The 22,186-nt window shown below is 40.5% G+C and overlaps 1 protein-coding gene across 2 annotated transcripts in view; it reads left to right on the top strand.

Annotated features, from left to right (window-relative positions):
* Nucleotides 1-22,186, top strand: part of Itsn1 (intersectin 1) — a 204,906-nt gene that overhangs the window by 135,938 nt on the left and 46,782 nt on the right. For both annotated transcript variants that reach the window (XM_027929297.2, XM_071615072.1), the window contains exons 21-26: nucleotides 1,620-1,779; nucleotides 5,759-5,964; nucleotides 6,831-6,913; nucleotides 10,956-11,122; nucleotides 14,018-14,063; nucleotides 16,365-16,486. In XM_027929297.2, coding sequence (XP_027785098.1) covers nucleotides 1,620-1,779; nucleotides 5,759-5,964; nucleotides 6,831-6,913; nucleotides 10,956-11,122; nucleotides 14,018-14,063; nucleotides 16,365-16,486 — 784 coding nt within the window. The remainder of the gene's footprint in view (nucleotides 1-1,619; nucleotides 1,780-5,758; nucleotides 5,965-6,830; nucleotides 6,914-10,955; nucleotides 11,123-14,017; nucleotides 14,064-16,364; nucleotides 16,487-22,186) is intronic.

Below are 22,186 nucleotides of genomic sequence, written 5' to 3'. Positions count from 1 at the left end.
TCTGTATTTTCATTCTTAGCAAAAAAATGGAGAAATACAGCTTCCTAATAATCTGTGTTGACACCCATGTCAGTCAGCAAATATTCAGTCATTTCCCGCATGCAGGCAAATAGCACTTTTTTGCTGGGCAGAAACAGAATTGAATTCAGTCATGTGGCTTTGAATAGGATAAAAAGCTGCTTCCTCCAGAGCTTTCTGCTTTCATTAGTCTTGTACAGATGTATAGTGGTGTGAAAAGGTGCGTGCCTTTGGTCATCAGAAAATGACATTAAGCACAGAGTGTGTAGGCAGAGGTTTGAAAGATGGATGAAACCACTATCCAGACCTCCATTTACAGGGCTGTGACCTAGATGTGCAGTTGTCAAAAAATGTTTTATACTGGCATGCCAGTAACAGTGATTTGAGTGAGAAGTGTTTGAAATGTCTTTTTAAGTCTAATCATCTTTTGGTAGAAATACATTGAAGGCAAGGAGTCAAGGTATTTTTCTGGAAATATCAAATGGAGCAAATAGAAATAGAATAATGGCCAAGTGCAGGAGAAAGTGAAGGAAAGGATGTAAGGAATAGCAAGTTTTTCACACTTATTTTTGCATCTAAAGGTGCCTCCACATGTAATCTCTGCTTTAAAACAATAGCCTTCCCTTGGCATAACTTCTAAGTTTAAACTCTCCCTTTTTCTTTTGATCTTGTTGGAAAAGTTCAGAGTGTATAAACTAAAGCTTTGGTTAAAATAGAAGACTAATACCATGCTTTCCAGGATTTGTTTTTGCTGTGGATCAAATCAGTGTGACTGTCTTCCTTGTTAAATATGTGGTGTGTGAGTTTCCTGCTATGATTACCAGTGTCTTGTTTTCCAAACCAAAAAATCAAGAAATTATTCTGACTTTCAAATTTGTTTTATAAAGATGAAAACCGTAAATTCCATTTAGATGTGCATTCACACAGATGTGTTTATCTAAAATTATAAAATCACAAAATTAGAACTGTCCCAAGATCCAAGACAACTGGCTACTCTCAGGATGCCTCGTGCAAATACTGTGGTGTGGACGCATATAGCCAGGTGTGTCCTATGAAATTGATGGGACAGGGAAGCTCTGGCTGCCAGGCTGATGTGTTTTCATATGTGGCACTAGATTTCTTTCATCTCATCTATTGTTATTATAAATAGTAATGATTGTCATTATTATTCAGAGTATTTCCCTAATGCTTCAGGTAACCCTCAAAATGAACCCAGAGTGGCAGGGTATTGTTCCAATGAGGAAATCAAGATTCAGAGAAAATAGAATAATTTGCCTGAGGGTCATTGCTAGTGTGTGAAACACAGACTCACTCACACCTGTGCCCAGCATTCTTTCCTGTCCTTGTTCTTAACTTTCAAAGGCCACATAAATATACTGGATTGTGGGTGGAAATATGTAATAGAACACTTGTTCGGCATGTGGGAGGCCCTGGATTCAATCACCACTACCACAAAAAAAGAAAAAGTACAGAATTTGTGGTGTATGGGCTCAGAGGGTGCCATTTTTTTCTTTTATATTTTGTTTTTACATTTCACTCTGGGTGGGAAGCTGGTGCATTAGAAAGTGCTTACTATTTATGGGTTGTGCTCTTCCTTCCAGGTGGCCCACCAGCACAAACGAGAAACCAGAAACGGATAACTGGGATGCTTGGGCAGCCCAGCCTTCTCTTACTGTACCCAGTGCTGGCCAGTTAAGGCAGAGATCAGCCTTTACTCCAGCCACGGCCACTGGCTCCTCCCCATCTCCTGTACTGGGACAGGTAAGGGCAACCAGTGAGGGTGTGAAGACTAAGCAGTACAGATATGAGCAGATGCTTGCTGGCGACGTCACCTAGAATTAAGCTTCCTTGTGTGGGGCTCTCTTGGCTGGCTGGGTCAGGTTCAGGAGGCCAAGATATGCTGTGAATAATCGGAGTTCAGTGCAAGTAAACTTCTGCCTGGGTTAATCAGAGAGGTTTCATTTATGACATTTGAGTTGCATCTTGACCAATGGGTAAGAGCTAGCTTACTAAAAACAAAGGAAAAGGCATATCATACAGGAAATGCTGAAAGGAGAGGCTTTAAGGCAAAGAATCGGAATGTGTGTAAGGAAAATCATGAGTTAATCCATTTGGCTAAACTGCTGGCTATTTATTGGCAAAGAGACTGGTTACAGGATAGAATATTGGGAAGCTCTGAAGTGCCCTGTTAAGAAAGAATAATTTCTGAAAGGTTAAAGGTATTTATTCTGAGTCTATTTCTTTTGCTCAATACAATAACAGAATGGAATTAAAGGAATGAAATTTCTATAAATAATCAAATCAAACCAAACAACAGATGCCCTTCTGGGAGGCACCAGGGGGGGTCATAGATAGTTTTTGTTCTGGAAACACCCAGGTCAAAGGCAAGCACTGGGCAGATTCATTGGAGAGGTAGGTGTAGGGACATTAGAACAGAGGACCAGTGGGCAGTAACACCTGTTAGGCGCACCCAGGTGTGAGCGAGGGAGGCCTAGACTCAGCTGCGTTCACATTTACCAAGTTGGGAGGAACCAGTAGAGAGAGAAGAGAGCATGCAAGAGATTGCAGAGGGGAACCACAAGGATAGAGTCACACACCTGGAGGGCCAGCAGGAAAGGGGCCCTGGGTGGAGAAGATCCACCTTCATGGAAAATGAGGAGGACAGGAAGAAATCAATTTGTAGTTGGAGGGAGTAGTTGAGTTTTAGATATGTTATGGTATTAGTGAAAACAAGACATCCAGGTGGTCATGTCTAGCAGGCCAGTGGAACATAGATCTGGTGGGTGGAGTAAAGATCAGATATATATATATATCTCCATGTGAAAAGATTCAGAAGACAAGCACAGGGGAAACTTCTCAGGGGAGAGATTCTGAAGTACTGTGAGGACAAATATATATATTGTCATATAATCATATAATCAGAACTAAGGAAATGGTATGAGGTTCGAGAATAAGGGGAAATAGAAAGTGCCCAAGAATGTGTGTGTTAAGTGGCCTGAAAGAAGGGAAAGAGTTCTGAACAGATAGTGTCACTTTCCTTTCCATCTCACCCAACTCAGAATCTGACACATGTCCTGTGCTTGATAATGGTGATAGTGGCAGAGGAGGGGTGCGGGAGCAGGGGGTGGTGTGGGTGACAGTGGGAAACCACAGGGAGGAGGAACTTGTTTTAGGCAGGTGGAGGTGATGGCTGTGATCAGTGCACAGAAGAGACCACTCTGGGTGCTGACTGAACATCCCCCTGACTTAGGGAAGAGGAAGACAAACCAGGGGGTAAAGAGGAAACGAGTGGTGAGGGAGCAGGCAGCTCTGTGACAAGTAGAGGAAGTACAGAATGCAGGGAGGGCATTGGAAAGGTAGCCAGCTGTCATCAGTGGAAAAAGGAATTGAAAAGTCAAGTGTCAGTTGGCTTGGTGCCAGGTGAATCCAGCATTAAATGCACAAAAAAGAAGACAGGGTTCATTTTCTCCTGGGTGAGGAGGATGAAGAGAGATTGGGAAAGATAGTGGAGAAGGAAGCTCAGGTCAGACGCATGGCATCCATCTCATGAGGAGGGAGCCCTGAGGGCTTACAGGCTGTAGATGGTTAGGAGTTTGACAAAAAAAAAAAAAAAAAAAAGAATAAAGAATTGCCCAGGTAAAACTAAAAATGATAATAATAAAAGAACTTGCTGGTTGAATTTGTCCTGAATCTTGATCATTGCACAGAGCTTCAGCTTTTTCTAGCAATACTACACAGTTTTGAGAGTAGGAATAAGAACAGTACTAAAACCTGCTGTGACTATTAGTACTATTACAGTAATACTGTGCATAGATCTTACTGAACTTTCTTAACAACCTTCTAAAGAGAGTATCATCTCTGTGGTATAAATGTAGAAACTGAGGCTTTAAAAAATTAAAACATTTGCCAAGGTATCACAGAATTAATAAGTGGCAGGGTCCCAGTTACTGGGGCTGGGCTCACTGGGTATCCATGTGAAAAGGTCCAGAAGACAAGCACAGGGGAAACTTCTCAGGGGAGAAATTCTGAAGTACTATGAGGACACAGGAGAAATGACTTGCCCTGGGATCCAGTCCTGGTAGAAAAATCAATGGAAATGGCTAAGGATTTGACAGGGAAGAAGGGCTGTGGATTAGAGACATTGAGGCAGAAGGGTCACTGCAGAGAGCAAGAATGGAAGGTAAAGAATATGTGTTCCTAGAGTGTTTGGAATCCAAAGGAACCTTAGTTTTGAGAGCAGAAATGGAAAAATATATATATATGGCAATGTTATAGGGTATTGGTGCTGGGGATGGAACCCAGGGCCTTGTGCATTCTAGGCAAGGGCTCTACCACTGAGCTGCATCCCCAGCCCTCACAATCATATCTCAATGCAAAAATAAAAATAACTTCCAAAGGCAAAAACATGAATTGGTTCTGAATTAACTCTCCTTGAGTATATTCCTTTGTTTCTATCCATTTACATAGAAGATTGGAAGCTGGTGTTGTCCTGTTTGTTAGTAAATGTTTTAAGACACCATAATGGTTTTATGTTCTATTTTTGAAGAAGATAATAAGTGCCTCACCTGCCTTTCCAGCCTCATCTCCTCCTACACTCCTCCGTGAGCCCAGGCTACACAGAGCCCTGGATTGCACTCCTCTTCCGGGACCCTTTGCAGTGTATGCAGTGTGCCACCTCAAGGCCTTTGGCTGTGCTGTGCCCTTGGCCTGGAGAGCCCTTCCTCCACAGCCCTAGCTACCAAAATCCTTCTCATCCTTCAAGGCCCAGCTCAAATGCCTCCACCTCTGTGAAATTGTCCCTGATACCCTTGGGCAGACTTCATCCCTCTTTTCTCTCTGTTCCCACAGTGACTAGATGGAACTTCTTTGTAGCGTATTTCATCCTGCCGGGGAGTATACTTAGTCATTTTTATCTCTTTCTTCCCTATTAACTGTGAGTTTCTTGCTAATCATATCACATTATCCATTTTTTACAGTGCTTTATGGTTAATAAACTACTTTATCTTAAATTATTTGGGGGAGGCAGAGAGATGGTTTTTTATTATTTTTCTTTGTAATCCCATAGTGCCTTGCATATAGATGGACAATAAATGGTAATTACAATGAATTTATGCTAACAAAATCCTGTTACTCTAAAATGGAACTAAAACAAGCATAATCCAGTGCACAGCATTTTCCCCCATTTCCATACAGTTAATAATGTCATGAAATCTCATCAAACTTCTGTTCCAGCATTAATCCTCTAGTAGAACTCCAAATCATATTGGAAATGGACAGGTGCCCAGGGCAACTTGAGAGAAAAATAGGACCAAAATATAGAAGGCACATAGTCAAGTGTCACAGGAGAACCATCCCTCCTGGTTTACTAAGTAGAGAGTTCTAAAGCCTAGCATATCGGAGCACACCTGTAATCCCAGCTACTGAGACAGGAGGATCCCAAGTTTCAAGGGGAGCATGGGCAACTTAGCAAGATACCATATCAGATAAAAATAAGAAGAAAGTTCTAGATTGCCAGACGATGGCTCTGTGAATGGGCCAGCAAGTTTTTGCTTCTACTTTTGGAAATAAATGATTACTGAGAAACAGTGAGGTGTCCACCACTCATGCTGTGCTGATACAGGGTGCCATCTGTTTGTGTGTGTGCTCGTGTGTGCCTATGACAGAGGAGGCCCCAGGGTCATGCCTTGACTGATGACAAGCCACAATGTAATGAGAGGTCCTTTATGTTGTTCTACACAAGGGTGAAAAGGTGGAGGGGCTACAAGCGCAAGCCCTGTATCCTTGGAGAGCCAAAAAAGACAACCATTTAAATTTTAACAAAAATGATGTCATCACCGTCCTGGAACAGCAAGACATGTGGTGGTTTGGAGAAGTTCAAGGTCAGAAGGGTTGGTTCCCCAAGTCTTACGTGAAACTCATTTCAGGGCCCATAAGGAAATCTACAAGGTATTTTGTGTTTATCTGCTTCTATTTGATGAAAAAATATATATTAGGCATTAAAAATTGTTTGCTTTAGTTAGGATTCATGGATGGGAATTGCAGGATTATTTTGTCTTCTGGATCTTTTAATTACAAAAGAGTATATGGAATATAAAAAGGGAGCCTCTTACAGATAGGTGGTCTTTTTTTTCCCTCATGGAAGCCTATACATCCTGGTTTTCCTTGAATTTATGCAAAAAAAGAATTCAAGGGTTGGGGTTGTGGCTCAGTGATAGAGCGCTTGCCTCGCACGTGTGAGGCACGAGGTTCGATCCTCAGCACCACATAAAAAATAAATTAAAAAAATAAAAGTATTATGTCCATCTACAAATATATATAATTTTTTAAATTCTGCTCTGAGACCTGGAATAGTCACGCAAATGGTTGGAGAGTGACTTCATAATCAGTACTGTGCCAGATACATGTGATTGCTTAGAAAGCCCAGAGCATTTGGGGAAATAATTGGAAGAATGAATTATTTTCATTAGCATCTGCTAAGAACATGGAATCTGCAAGGCTATTGCTTAATTATTCTAACTGTATAGGTGTTCAAAACAAATTATGAGCTTTAAGAAGATAAAAATAACAGAATTATCCCATGAGCCCCTGCCAGTCATGCTTTGGAGTAAACCAATACAGAGGGCACGTGTGCAGCAGAGCAGGATCTGAGCGCAGAGCCCTATGGCCTAGCACCCCTGGAGCATGTAATTTAGCTAAGTACAGCTGCTTCAGCCGTGCATTGTTCAGAGTTCTAAAGGAGAAAAATCAGTATCAGCTGTACTGCTTTCTCTTGAGATCGGAATTAAAAATACTCTTTTCTTCCCTTCTTTCAGCATGGATTCTGGTTCTTCAGAGAGTCCTGCTAGTCTGAAGAGAGTAGCTTCACCTGCTGCTAAACCAGCTGTTTCAGGAGAAGGTGAGGAGCAGATCAAATTAGGTTCTTTAGGAGAGTCGAACCTGGTACCACTACAGACAGTAAATGTGAAATGAGATGGGTTTCATCTTTAAATAGTCTGCATTAATTGATCGGTCTGTTAAACTGAGGTGAAATGAAGGTTCAGCTCTTTACAAAATCAGAGTACTGATTATGGAGGCTGTCAAAATACTGTTGGAGATGTTGATCATCAAAAACTGAATTGTGGAGCTGGGGATTCAGCTCATCAGTGGTTGAGTGCTTGTTTAGCATATGCGAAGCCCTGGGTTCAGTCCCCAGTACTGCAAAAACAGAACAAAAAACCTAAATTTTCAAATTTGACCATGAGCCTTTTGACTTTTGAAAGAAGCCCATTCACCAAGTTCACAAGCCAGTTTGCCAAGGATCAAGTTCTCTGAGCACCCCTGTAGCTAAATCTCCTGATGTAGTCTAGTCTCATCTACATACGAGTATTTTGCCTTAAAACACTGCAGAGTCCAGTAAAGCTTTCACAATTATATGAGTGTCATAGGAACCTCTTCAGCCAAAACAGAAGCTCAGTTTCCATGTTCTAAGTAAATAACCAAACGAGATTATTTAGGCCTAAAAATTTCATTTTGAGTATTTGTAATGCAAATAATTAATTGCCTTTTTTCCAGTCTCTGTTTCATGACATAATTCTAGATATTATATATACATGCCAGTCACTAGTAGGAAGTATTAAATTTTTAAAAAATGAAAAATAACTTATGTAATTCAGACCCTGCTGGTAAAAATCATGTTTTTTACATTCAGTGCAGTCATTATAGAACTAATTGAAAAGTGCTACCTGAGTTAAGTTTCCCATTTAGAAGTCCGAGCAGGTTTTGCAGTTATCAGATGTCATAACTTACCAATTATGCAGTATTTTTCAGTGGGTTCCTGGAATAAATTATATGATTAGTTTGCTGTAATATGATTGTTGCATTCCTAGAAACTTTACCTAATGAAAAATACAATTATCAACATAATTGTTTTGATGGAGACAGCAAACATTAAGGTTTGATAGTAGTTCAGAGTCACTGTAACAGCGTTTCTTCCTCAGTTCTTCTTTTTATTTTTTGGTGGTGCTGGGGATTGAACCAAGGGCCTTGTGCATGCTGGACAAGTACTCTACCACTGATTTATACCCCCCAGTCCCCCAGCATTTCTTTATCAATAGGAATTTCAAAAGTAATTTTTAAAAAAATTTATAGGTATAACTGTAAAACCTCATCATTACCAAAAAATAAAAAAAAGAAAGATCTAGGATTTTATGGTACCCAGTTTTTGGTACTAGTATGAAAACAATTACTAGCATAGTTCTCTTTATACATTTTCATTATCTTAATGCCTTTTTTTAATCCACTATTAGAAGAAGGCAAAAATGCACATTTAAGCAGAAAATGTAAAAAGAAAAAAACAATATTGGTAATCAGCATAGTGAAAAAGAAATGTTAACCCCTCCCCAAAAAAACTTCAGTGTGCTGCATCCGGTCAGGTCTCACTGCATGTGGAGTTTGTATCCTGGCTCTGCCAGGTTGTAACCCTATGATTTCTGTCACACCCTAGCTTCTTCATCTGTGAAGCATGCATAATAACACCTAATAACCATCCCTTGAGGTAGGAAGTTATTACAAGGGTTGTGCAGTAAAAAATATAAAGCTTTTAGAAAAAAACTCAACAAACATATGCTGCTTTTATTCCCTTTTTGCTTCATTTCTTGATTGCTGCCAGAGCCACTCACAGCAGTGAGCCTCCTCATCTGATAATAGATGTAGAGGAATGCATGTCTTCAGACATGTACAGAAGCTTCAACACCTGAGTCCTTGCTAAATAGTTCACCAAGTGAACCACACTTTTTCTTAAAGTCAAGCAAGAGAATAGAGGTAAATTCTGATCTTAGTTTGAAATCAATAAGATTAGAAATATTAGGAAAGATTGCAGACATTGTGAAGGGAGGGTTTGTGGGAGAGCATTAGAAATTCTGAGAAAAGGTATGGATGGATATTAATGAGCTCCCTGTTAATACTTCACTGAATGTCTTCTGATTTAAAGTAAACTGTAAATAAACCAGATAAATAGATTATATATTTGAGTAGCTCTTAAAATAGTAGCTTGGGACTGGCCTGTTCCCTTGTTAGATGATGTCTCACGAAAGGGAGTGACTGAGGAGGACCTCACCCTCTAAGCATCCACCACAGTGTCCCCAGGGCTCACTGTCATTGTGCAGCAGTGTCACAGGGCACCCGAAGCCTCTATCTCTCTAGCCTCCTTTTCATTTTGAACTGTAGTATTAAGCTTAGCTAGAGGTCATGTTTCTGAAGTTTTCTAAACATTTTGAAAGTTACTTCAAAATTCTGGTGTATTTTAAAGATAGTGACTTTAGGTGAGGATTCACTGGAAAGTATGGATTGCCCAGGATCCTATTAAGGGGTCAACAATAGGAACTAAAGAACGGTAACAGAGACCAGATGACAGGGGAAAAGTGAGAACACTGAGAAATCAGAAAAATGAGTGTATCAGTGACAAGAGAATGCCCTTATTAAAGCGTGCAAACGATAATTTGCTTGTGTGGGAAGTGAGTTTTTTCTTTTTAACTGTGGAGATTTGTGTTACCAGCACTGGAGGGCTAAGACAAGAGTCCTCTGTCTTCCAGGGACGTTTGGATGACCCTGTGTCTGCTGTGGGTTTCAGCACTCTCCCCAGGAGTCACCCCCTAGCCTCTGCACAGTGCTCAGGTCACCCTCAAAGCTGAAGGAGGCCCCTGTTGGCACTCTCAGGGGGTGCCCACTCATGTTAGCACAGTGTTAAGGGGTTTTGATTTTTGTGTGTGTTTTAGTTTTTGTTAGTCCCTCCCTCAGAGGCTATTTTAATTGACCAATAGAGGTTTCCGTACTAAATTTCTGCCTATTAATCATTAACTCTGCATTTAAGAAATATCATCTGGTACTCTCTTGAGAAACATACATCATCTGTTATAAAAATGTTCTGGGGTAAATGTTTCTGCTTTTAAAAAAATATACAAAGGGCTGGAATAAGATAAAGAAAAAGTGAAAGTAAGAAATATATGTATCTTTCTGTAAAATCTTTTCTGCTAATCTAGGATTTTGTATCTAGTCTGTCTGAGAGAAGACTTGGTTCTAAGTCTTAGTAGAATCAATAAAAGCAATGCAGGGTTCTCTTTATAATTAAAAGATAAAAATTGCTTTTGGAATGCACACCCTTCAATTCAAGACACTAAAGAATATTATTTTTTTATTTTTAAGACTAAATTACATTATAATGTAATTTAGAATGTAATGTAATAAAAGTAAAAAAGAGTTTTCATTTAATTTTTTGGGAGAGACTTAATAGTTATTTTCCAGGGTTGAGTAGACATCACACTTATCACCAGTTCACTCTACCTGTGTATGCACTTGGAAGACAAGTAGATGCCCATTTTTAACTAAGTAATGTGTATTTTTTTATTTTATAGTCTAAAAGTTTCCTGCCATCTTTGCGTATGGTACAATAGGACATAAGGAAAAGTGTGTCTTATTTAATTTACATAAAGGATATACTCTAAAAATTTCTAAAATTGTGAATTAGTACTCTCAAAACAGAAATACAGATATTTGCACCCCAGAAGCCTGCATGTAAGTGCATCTGACCCTGTAGATACTCAGTAAATGTTAGTTGAAATTGGATGTAAAAAACATTTCATTAAAAAAAAAAAAAATGATGACCCTAAGTCCTAGATGATTTTTGGTATTCAGTGTTTGTAGACATGCAGTTGGTTCTTTGTTCCTGTGGCTGGGTCTTCACAGGAATTGTCTCCTTGTCTGCAGTTACTGAATTCTTGTGTGCAGTTGGGGAATTTGGAGCCCAGGGGTATTCTGCAGCTCTGTATTTTTATCTGTGATTAGCCTTTCTCTTGAATGAATCTTATCCTAATTTCCTGATTCATAATTTGCTTTTGCAAAGCTGTCTGGGATTTCTTTAAACAATCAAGCTCTCTCCGTATCTCAATATTTCTCCCCACCAGAATTTATTGCCATGTACACTTACGAGAGTTCTGAGCAAGGAGATTTAACCTTTCAGCAAGGGGATGTGATTTTGGTTACCAAGAAAGATGGTGACTGGTGGACGGGAACAGTGGGCGACAAGTCCGGAGTCTTCCCTTCTAACTATGTGAGGCTTAAAGATTCAGAGGTAAACCCACATTAACTGTTTCCTCTCCCTTTCTGTGTGGTGGTTCTCTTTGCGGGAGTCATGATGTTTGACACTGGAACATTCTTTTGGGTTTTACTAAACTCTAGAACGTGACAGTAACTACAGTGTGACCTGCAGCTCTCTGACCTTTCCATTTGGTGCTGTGGAGTAAACATTGGTTTCCCACAAGCAAAACTCCAGGGGCTAAGTGGAGGCTGCAGCGAGGGGGTTGGTCAGCATCAGTGGGTTATAATGCTCAGTATTAACCTCTATTCCTGTGTGTAATTGACATTGGAGTAAACTTTTTTGATTTGTTCTTCATGGTCATTAATTTTTAGATATCCCACAGCATTATTTTGACCATGTAAACAAGTATTCTGGTGATACTTGGCCCTTGAATATTAGGGCAGTAGAAAGTTTCTTAAAATTATGTTTTTTGTCTATATAGTAGGGAAATACAATATCTAAGAGGTTGGTACTCTCTTGGAATACTATTATCCTTATAAATTGGAAATGGCTGTCATTGTTGTTAAATGGAACTGTAAAAAATTGATTGCATAAAATGTGTCATCAAAGTTTAGTACAGGTTTAATGAAGAGGGATACCACAGAGTACAGGAACCTGTTGTAGTGGCCAAGTTCAAGTCAGTGGAGAGTGTCAGGATATAAATGTAGTAATTTAACAGATCCACATAAGTATACCAAGAGGAACAGGCTGGTGCTACCTCTCCCCTCCCCGCACCCCATGCTGTCAGGGCACAGTTCTTTTTCTCTCCTACTTCTAGGCACTGAGAGGAAAGGCAGGCAGGGAACTTTCAGAGGCTGCGTTCTTGGGTGTAAGTGAGTGGACAAAGCTCTTGCTCTCTCTCATTCAGGTGCCAGAGAGTGTCTGTGGGCTTTTCTGAAGGCCCCTGCACTCCCAGAGGCCCTGTGGGCAGCTGACTTGATGCAGTAGTTTTGCCATTGGCCTTCTCACCTTCCCTGCAGTTGCTAGGAGTAGTTTTATGTGATTGGGTTTGGTGTGTTTTTTCTTTTTTTTTTTTAAAGGGTGTCATTATTGTTGTTTTTTGTTTTTCTTGCTGTAGTCCTGAGAGCAGCTTGCTGAAATTCCTGTGGATGGATTTGTATTAGTTGCCCACCCTTAGAAAATTTGGCAGAGTCTGGAAGAAAATAATTTTCCCCTGTAAGACAGCTGGCCTGTTGAACCCCATAGATCAGAGAGGGAGAATTGAACCCTTCTTTAGGCTAGCAAATTGGTTCCAATAAGAATCATCCAGATGATATTTCAGAGGGCTGGGGGAAATGCTAAAAACTAAATTTGATTTCCATTATTATCCATGAAAACTCTTAAAGTGACACTACTTTTTGGATAAGTTAAAATACAAAAACAATTTTGGCTTGTATTTGAATTTGACTTTATTAACTTTATTTAGACTTTACCCAAGTTCTATTTACATAGGAGTTATGCATATTTAAATAACATTATAATAAAAATAATCTGCATCAACACTGAAAAATATACAAAAGCCATTACTTGTATTTTATTTTAATAAATTAGTTTTCTATTCACAAAACCTTATGAAATCAGTAAATTTTTTAAAAAAGCAACTCTTTTTTAAAGGTAACCTGTTATGTTTAATTAACCATATTCATAAACTATTAGCTACAGAAGAAGTGGCAGTACTAAAGATTTTAGACAAATGTTTAGCTATATTGTTCAGTAATGGGGGGAGGGACTAAAAAGTTAGCTCTTCTGTCCTACTTAGTTACAGAGTTCAGTGTTCAAGCAAAGCATCTTACCAAACTTAAAAGCCAGACACAACTTTAAACTGGCCTGGGGAAGGGTTGTCCTGTCCTGAAGATCCTTCTGGGACATATGGCCTGGGAACACATTTAAACACATGCAGCCAGGACAGAATCTGGCCTCCTGAGTGTACCCCAACCTAGGATACTGGGTGTATTTCTCAGAAGCAGCACATTGGAGCTCCTTGAACTCTGTGGTTGGGTATTGCTAATTTCTTTCTTGTTACAGAATATAGAGAGTGTATTATCAGCCTGTATGGGAGAAGTAACTGGTCACTCGGAATCTTGTTTCATTGTCATTTCTTTATTTAATATGCAGCCCCCCCAAATAGCAGTAAAGATTGATAGTGTGTAGTTGTAGTCATTAATTTAAGTCCATGAGCATCCATGAGAGGACTTCACCTCAAGTGCTTCTGGAACACATAGTGGGAAGAAGTATGGCCTGCTTCTGTGGATCGTGCTTCCACCACAGATAGAGAAGTGTCAGCGTTCAGACAGTGTGAAATTGGGAGGAAAGGCTATGTAGTATGTAGGACAGCAGCCCCCTCATTGCCAACAGCAATGGGGAAAGGGAGGATTCCATCATCCCTGTGCCATTTTAGTTCTTTAAAAAGGAAACCTGGAGCAAATGTAGAAAAACACAACATTTTAATGTATTGAATATGGGTGGTAGGCTCATGGGTATGTCTTAGAGTTTCTGAACTTCTTGTATGTGAAATATTTCCTAATAACCATTTGAAAACAAAGTACCAGCTGAGTGTGTGGGGAGTAGTCCTCCTGACATGGAGCCTTCCATTGGATTTTCCCAGGTGTATGATACGCCCACACCACAGGTCCATACCTGAGCCCTCTGGGGTTTACAGTCCACATACTTTGCTCTTTTCTTCTCTTAAGAGTAAAAGCTATACATTTTAAGGTTCTTATTTTGTCCCAGGTATTCCTAATACAAATGCTCTTGTCAAGTGAAACAGTGCTTTCCCTGGAAAGAAAAAGGGGATTTAGGGTCTCAAATGGGTTTGTTCATTAATTGTGTTCTAAGTTACATGATCAATACTCCTCAACATGCAAATGAGACCTTTTGCTCTGTTTTAAGGGCTCTGGAACTGCTGGAAAAACAGGGAATTTAGGAAAAAAACCTGGTAAGTTACATTCCCTAATGCTTATGTTTTATTGTTATGAATATAATTGATAGCTGCTTCCAATCTTTGTTTATTAGGGCCAGCAGTAAAGTACAGACCAAGAAACCTTTCCTGAGAGTGGTTGTAATAGGCTCTTTCCTTGGACTCTACTAATAACATATACATGGTTATGAAGTTTCACTGTTACTTCATACATGGGGAGTGGGAACATCACCAGACAGAACGTTCCCCTGGGTTATGAAGAAATAACTCAGGCAAAATGGTAGAAGATTGCCATACAAAGAGGTGTAAAACTGGAAGTTCACTGCTTTTTAGTTATCTTCTTGTTAGGCTTGGGAGGCCCTTTTTCATTTTCTGACAGCACTTTAAACCCAAGACACAAAAATCAGAGGAGCAGCAAATATTATCATCTTATAGGTCCCGTTAATTTAGAAGCTATTGATTGGGTGGTTTTCCTCAGGTGGACATTGGAGGTTCAAAATTATAGTCATACCTCTATGTTTAGTTTTAGTTTATTTAAACAAAATCACATGTTCTAAAAATAGTAGCTTGAAAGAGAGCAGAAGGAAGCAATGTGAAATAATATGGTTTGTGTGGCCTGTCTTCCTGGTCTAAGTTATTTGTGCTTTTTTGTCTTCATATCCTTAGGAAATTATAGGTTGAAACAGTCATTGCTGTGCTGAGGAATTTGTGTGTCCGTCTGGTGCTCACATCAGATGGGCTTACTCAGCCAGAAAAAGAAGGGGTTTCAGGGTGTTTAGGTTTCTAGACAGACTCCAGATAGTGGGCCATCTGACCAAATCTCTGCTTTAATTGTGAGTCTTCTTTCTACCTTTTCAATGTTTGTCATTCCAAAGGGTCCGGATGTTTCATATGTGATGCCCAGGTGAACTTAACTTTACACTGGAACTAGCAAGCTGCTCAGAGACACAAGAGGAAGCAGAGAATGTCAGGGTAGACCGCTGACTCATATGCCAGGTCCTTTGAAGAGCAGAAATATCAGTTGCCAAGTAGGATAGTAACTGGGACTTTCTCCAGACTGAAAACTGTTGGAGTCCAGAGCTTGTCCTTGGCACATTGCAGGAGAGTCCTCATCCCCGTGTAGTTCTGGGCAAGAGCTCTCAGGCAGAGCCAAACTGTCTGGAAGGTGACTCTGGACTTCCCTGAGTTCTCTGAAGCATCTGGCAGGCCAGGGCTGCCCCATGACAGGTTGGTGCTCCTGTCATAGTCGTCAACCTTGGATTGTAGAACAGGGCAGTGGCAGGTGGCTGAAGTGCTGCAATCTTATTCCTTCCCTGGAGTTAGTGGAAAAGTAGGAGATCATATCAGAGTAGGGGGCCTTTATCTTTTCATCTTTCTCTACTTCATCTTCCTTCTATCCTTCCTTGCTCTGCCCTGTTCTTTTAGGAACCATTATGACCGAGAGTGAGAGTAGAGGAATAGAGCAGTTTGTTCTGATTGCTTCTAGAAGTTCAGGAAGCTGTGGCTGTAAATGTGCTAGAATTCATCAGAGCAGGAGTCTGTCTTTTCATACTTGACCTTGGTGCTAGCAGAAATTTGCTTTTCAGTGCCTGGGCTGGTCCTGCTGGAATTTTTTTCTGTGGGATTTCTAATATTCAGGAAATGTACAGAATTGTTTGCATTTTTTTCTATGTTGAATTATTGTTTTTTTTTTTTTTAATTAAATTCCCTTCTTAATTCCAGGTCCTTCCTTTAACTTGACATAAAAAGACGTAAACTTGCATTGCTATGATTCATACCAGTTCAGGGATCACCCCCAAATGTGAGCCATAAAGAAAATGGTCTTGTTGGTAGGAGGGAGAGTCTGAAGCCACAACATAGAAATTCGATGCTACCAGGCTTCCGATGGTTTTTGAGGAAAATAGAATTTCTCTAAGTATTTGGCAGAGGGAACACTTCCTCTATTCACTGAGCACTGGTGGGTGGGGTGGGTGAGTGAGGCCCAACCCTTGGTATCAGGTGTTTGGGAAGCTAAAGAGGGGCTGTGGGCAGGAGCAGGCTTCATGGCAGGAACTGGTAAGTTCTGAGACAATGAGGGAGTAACAGAAGACAGCCCAACAGAAGGATTGGCCAAGCCCCTTGAACGCTGCATTTGCCCTATAGCTAGGGGAAGGGGCTACAGTGGGGAGGGATTCAGTCTCCCTCATCCAGTAGAAAATCAGCCACATATGCTGGTTTTGACGATGCTGATCTGAGACTATGGGAGGTGGCTGTGATTTCTTAGTGTTTCCATATCCTGACTCTTAACAGTATGCTGCAATGTTTGATCTTGTTTTTCAGAAATTGCTCAAGTTATTGCTTCATATACCGCCACTGGTCCTGAGCAACTTACCTTGGCCCCTGGTCAGCTAATTTTGATTCGAAAAAAGAACCCAGGTGGATGGTGGGAAGGAGAGCTGCAAGTTAGTTTTTTTTTTTTTCTATTTATTTAAAATTCTAATTTGTTTGAATATACAAGATGGGGGCAGTATTTTATTGCAAAGTACAAAGAACCAATCACTGCCTAAATCTTGCATTTGAATAATGAGAAATACCACTTTATCTGAATCTGGTTCCTAAGCTTCAGCCAGCCAGTAGCAATGTCTGAATTCTAAAAACTAGGAATTCATTTTAAAATTTATCCTTTCAGGCCCTGTGCGCCTACCTATAATCCCAACAACTTGGGAGGCTGAGGCAAGAGGATTTCAAATTCAAAGCCTGCTTCAGCAACTTGGCAAGACCCTGTTTCAGAACAAAACAAAAAAAGCTGGGGATATGGCTCAGTGGTTAAGCACCCCATGTTCAATCCCTGGTACCAAAAATAAATAAATAAATAAATTTCATCCAATCAGTTTCCAAGTTCAAATCACTCGATTCACTGTTAGTACAGTGAGAATTCATAGGATGACAGATGCCTAGGTAGAGCTGTCCTTGAGGTCCTGGCATCCTAAAGTGGAGCATCTCATCAGTCGTTTCAGGAAGCACGTTGCAGTAGCAGGTTCCTTTTTATATAAAGCCACATCTGTACATCGTGCTGTTTTTAGTTTGTGTGTTTGTGGTGGCGTTGTTGTTATTCTTATAGCTTGTTATTCATGTTGCCATTCCAGAAACCTCTTTAAGTCTTTCAAGAGGAAATAATAGTTTTAAAAGGGTTTCTGTCACATCAGCATTGTAAAGATTAATAGAATCGTCATTAGATGCCAAACCTAAGGGGAAGTTTTTAGTAAGGATAGAAATTGCTTATGGTCTTTGAGTGACTCCCACAGAGAGACCACATATAATTTGCACAGTAATTAAGTTACCATTGAGAACTAAGTTACCACTCTAATCAAGTGATTAAAGTGATCTTCACCAGTGAGGACAAATTGACGTAATATTCATCCAAACATGCTACCTGAAAAAGACAGTGTCACATACTATTGTGGCTAGGAGTGCATCAACTGAGTCTAATCATGCAGAAGCATTAAATAAACTCAGAATAAGGAATATCCAATTAAGGGGGCAGGGAGAGGCTGTATTCTTCAAAGACGTCAATGACAAAACTCATAGAAAGGAGATAAAAGAGACATGACTGCTGATGGCAATATCTGACTTGATCCCACGTGAGACAAAAACATGCTCTTAAGGATGTTACTGCGATAATGGACAAAACTGGGATGTGGACACCAGGTTGGATAAAAAATTTTCTTTTTGGTACTGGGGATGAAACCCAGGACACTGTACCACTGAGATACATCCCGACCCTTTTATTTTTGAGACAGGGTCTCACTAAGTTGCTTAGGTTGGCCTTAAACTTCTGATCATACTGTCTCAACTGCCTGAGTAACTATGGTTGTAGATAGGCATCATTGAGCCTGGCTTAGATAAAATTATTATACCAATTTACTAAAATTGAAAACCATACTATGGTCCTATGAGAGACTATTCCTATTTTTAGTAAATACCCATCGAATTATTTAGGGGTAACCAGCCATAATGTAAGCAAATTGTAATCAGGTAATTCTGAAAAAGAAATTACGGTGAAGAGGATATGGGGGGAGGGAGAGAGAATGTGCAAATAATGAAACAGATGGGATAAAATGTTAATAACAGGTGAATCTAAGTAAAGGGTGTTATATACTTTTCTTGTTCTTGCTGCTTTTCTGTTAGTTTGAAATTATTTCTTTTTTTCCAGTTTTTAAATTAATTTTTTTATTTATATATGACAGCAGGATGCATTACAGTTCTTATTACATATATAGAGCACAATTTTTCATATGTTGTATACATAGTATATTCATACCAATTTGTGTCTTCATACATGTACTTTGGATAATAATGTCTATCACATTCCACCATCATTTCTAACCCCCTGCCCTCTCCCTTCCCTTCCCACCCCTCTGCCCTATCTAAAGTTCGCCTATTCCTCCCATGCTTCCCCTCCCTACCCACTATGAATCAGCCTCCTTTTATATCAGAGAAAACATTCGGCATTTGGTTTTTTAGGATTGGCTAACTTAACTTAGCATTATCTTCTTTACCTGCAAGTGCCATGATTTTATTCTCTTTTATTGCTGAGTAATATTCCATTGTGTATATATGTCACTTTTTTTTTTTTATTCATTCATCTTTTGAAGGGCATCTAGGTGGGTTCCACAATTTAGCTATTGTGAATTGTGCTTTTATAAACATTGATGTGGCTGTGTCCCTGTAGTATGCTATTTTTAAGTCCTTTGGGTATAGACTGAGGATAGAGCACTAATAGTGAGATAGAGTACTAATCTCTAGGGTATATAAAGAACTCAAAAAGATAAGCACCAACCCCCCCCCCAAAAAAAAAACCCAATCAATAAATGGCCCAAGGACCTGAACAGACACTTCTCAGAAGATGATATGCATACAATCAGTCAACAAATATATGAAAAGATGTTCATCATCTCTAGCAATTAGAGAAATGCAAATCAAAACTACTCTAATATTTCATCTCACTCCAGTCAGAATGGCAGCTATTATGAAGACGATCAACAATAAGTGTTGGTGAGGATGTGGGGGAAAAGGCACACTCATACTGCTGGTGGGACTGCAAATTGGTGCATCCAATATGGAAAACAGTATGGAGATTTCTTGGAAAATTGGGAATGGAACCACCATTTGACCCAACTATCCCTCTCCTTGGTCTATACACAAAGGACTTGAAATTATTTCTAAATAAAAAGTTGCTTTAAAAATTTACTTCTATAGCAAAATTACATGGCTGTAGCCATGGGCTTCACATCCACAGATTCAACCAACCATGGACTGAAATTGAGAAAAATTTGTATCTGTATTGAAAATGAGAAGACTTTTTTTTTCTTGTCATTCTCTAAACCGAGAGCATTTACATTGTATTCAGTGTTATAAGTAATCTACAGATGGTTTAAAATATATAGGAGGTTGTGCACAGGTTATATGAAAATATATGTCATTGTATATAAGAAACTTGAGTATCCTTGGATTTTGGAATCTGGAGAGGTCTTGGAACCACTCTCCTCCTCCCAGATACTTAAGGACAGCTGTACTTGACAGATAAGTCTGCTGACTGTTGAACAGGAAGTGTTTGCCTCCTACACGCAACCTCCTCCACTACGAAAGTGAAGACCAGCCTTGGCGACCCAAGGTCCATCTTGCTTCATAGCATAGTGTAAAGGACAGCGTCCTCCCTGGCTTACCCACATGGGCAGCCCTTAGGGACCTGCCAAAGGGAAAGTTTCCCAATTAGCCTTCTGGCCTTTGTGCAGAAGGGATATGTGTGGTAAGGTACACTGAGATCTTCCTTTATGGAGTCAATCTTGAGGCCTGCTGCATGACACTGGGGCCTCAGTACTTGCCAAGCATGTGAACAAGTAGTTTCTAGAATCCCTTTTATGAGAACCCTACTGTCCTAAGGAAGGAGCTTGCAGTGATCCTCAGGTGTCCACTGGTGTGCTGTGGGCTGGTTGTCACATCTGTGCCTTTCATCTGGCCCTGAGCAGGACTCTGCAGATAGCCAAGATGGGGGAGGGAAAGAGAAAGTTTGCTTACAGGGTGCTGGCTGTGGAGGGCACCTCAACAGGTACTGAAGAGCAGGGATTAGAGCAGCCCAAATGGGAGGCATGTGGCTCAGGAAGGAAGGAGGACTTGAAGAAAGTCCTCTGCTCACTGTTCTGTCCAGACCAACCCTGGCTGAGTAGGGGAAGATCCATACTGTGGTGAGCTGGACATACTGTTCCCTCTGGACTAAAGACTGTCCATTAGAAGAGAAGGCATGGTAGCCGGGAGTGTGCCTAGTGGTGAAAGTTCCCTGGGAGGTCGCTGGTGAGCAGCCATAAAAACCCTGTCCAGAAGCGCTTGCTAGATACAGCTTCCTGGCTGAGGGATCTGACCTTTGGAGTCCTGGAAATCCACTCTGCTTTGTAATGTGCCTGTTTTTGCACTGGGCAGGGAGAGGAGAGGGCTTGCTCATGCCAGGGAGACCGTTACCACTGGCCTTGCCATCTACATGTTCCTTTCCTTCTCTGAAGACTCAGTGGCTCCCATTGCCTTTCCCCTTCAGCCTGCCTGTGGAGACTTCCTGTTGTGCCCCTTCTTCCCTGTGCCACCTTACACTCTTTAGCAACCATTCCAGACTTATTGGACAATTTGTTTAAAACCACCAACATCGGGCTCTTGTACTTAGCTGCCTTGGCTCCTAACATTCCTCCCTAAGGGGTTGACCCCCTCTGATTTCTCAAGAGTTAGCCAAAGCCCACTTCCTCTAGAGGCTTTCTGGGCCATCTCAGCCAGAAGCACTGCCTCCTTTCCCCTGAATTTGGGAATGGTCCCCTGCTAGCTTCACCCTGGTGTTCCACAGATGACGTTGGTATGTTTCTTAGCTTTCCCGTAGTTATTTCCATGTGTAGGCAACCAGCTCTTTATAAAGGCAGCACATTTTTAGTGCTTATCTCCTAACACCTTGCTCAAAGAGAGTTTTGGTGGTTCTTGGAACCCTCTGTAAAATGGATTCCCATGCCCAGGATAGCTTCTGGTGCTTTACAGAGTCCCTCTTGGCCTGGATTGACAAATGAAGAAATTATCAACAGGCTCTGTTTTCTGCTTTTGTAGAATTGCAGAGGTGGGGACAAAGAGAATTCATTGCAGTTGTAGATAGATAAACGTGCAATTGTGTAAACTTTTTTTTTTTTTGAAATGTTGGGCAGATTTACCATGAAAGTAAATGCTTTAGTCTTTGAGCCAGGGGCATGGAGACTGTCAGACACAAGGAGGGTGAAACCAAATGTACACCCTGAAAATAACTCAGAGGGCCAGGCACAGTGGTACAGGCCTGTAATCCCAGCGGCGTGGGAGGCTGAGGCAGAAGAATTACAAGTTTAAAGCCAGCCTCAGCAACAGCAAGGCCCTAAACAATTCAGCGAGACTCTGTCTCAAAATAAAATATTAAAAAAGGGTAGAAGCTCAGTGATTAAGCACCCCTGGGTTCAATCCCCAGTACCAAAAAAAAAAGTAACCCAGAGATATCCTTAATAAGTTGGCGGATGGGAGGGCAGAAGTAGGGTGATAGAAGTTTTTCTCTTAGTTTTATTTCCTTGTTTTGGGAATAGGTATTATTCATGTGGTTTAAATTTCAGAAGTTACTAAAAGGGATTCAGATCTCTCCCTTTAAACCCCCTGTCCTCAAAGGCAACTGCTTTCATCAGGGCCTTGTTTCTAGAGATAGCCTGGGTGGGTGTCTGTCTGTTTACGTGGAACTGTATTGCAATTGCAAGCTTTGGCTCACCAATTATAAGCTCTTCATGTCATGTGTGAACTCTTTCCGACAATTATCTCAAATGTAAGCACTCAGTAGATGGAATTTGTATTGAATCAGATTGAGCAATGGAGAAAAGAGTGACAGTGAAAATGTGGCTGTAGCCTGATAGTGTTTTGAAAACAGTGTGAAGTTGAGACTTCTTGTGATCTGTGGGTCCTGCATCTACATCTTTTTGCATCTTAGGGTGTATTATTACAAAGAGTGCAGGCATGTAACTCTTGGCTTACCACTTACCAACCCCTAGCCTTTGGACTGTCATATACCTTTTCCAAGCTCACTTTCTTCCTTGAACTTGGGAATGATAATAGCATTGTCCCTT

This window comes from Marmota flaviventris, chromosome 8, assembly GCF_047511675.1.
Source record: "Marmota flaviventris isolate mMarFla1 chromosome 8, mMarFla1.hap1, whole genome shotgun sequence".
NCBI classification, from domain to species: domain Eukaryota; kingdom Metazoa; phylum Chordata; class Mammalia; order Rodentia; family Sciuridae; genus Marmota; species Marmota flaviventris.
The sequence above is the reverse complement of the archived record's forward strand: the minus strand, read 5'-3'. Positions and strand labels throughout refer to the sequence as shown.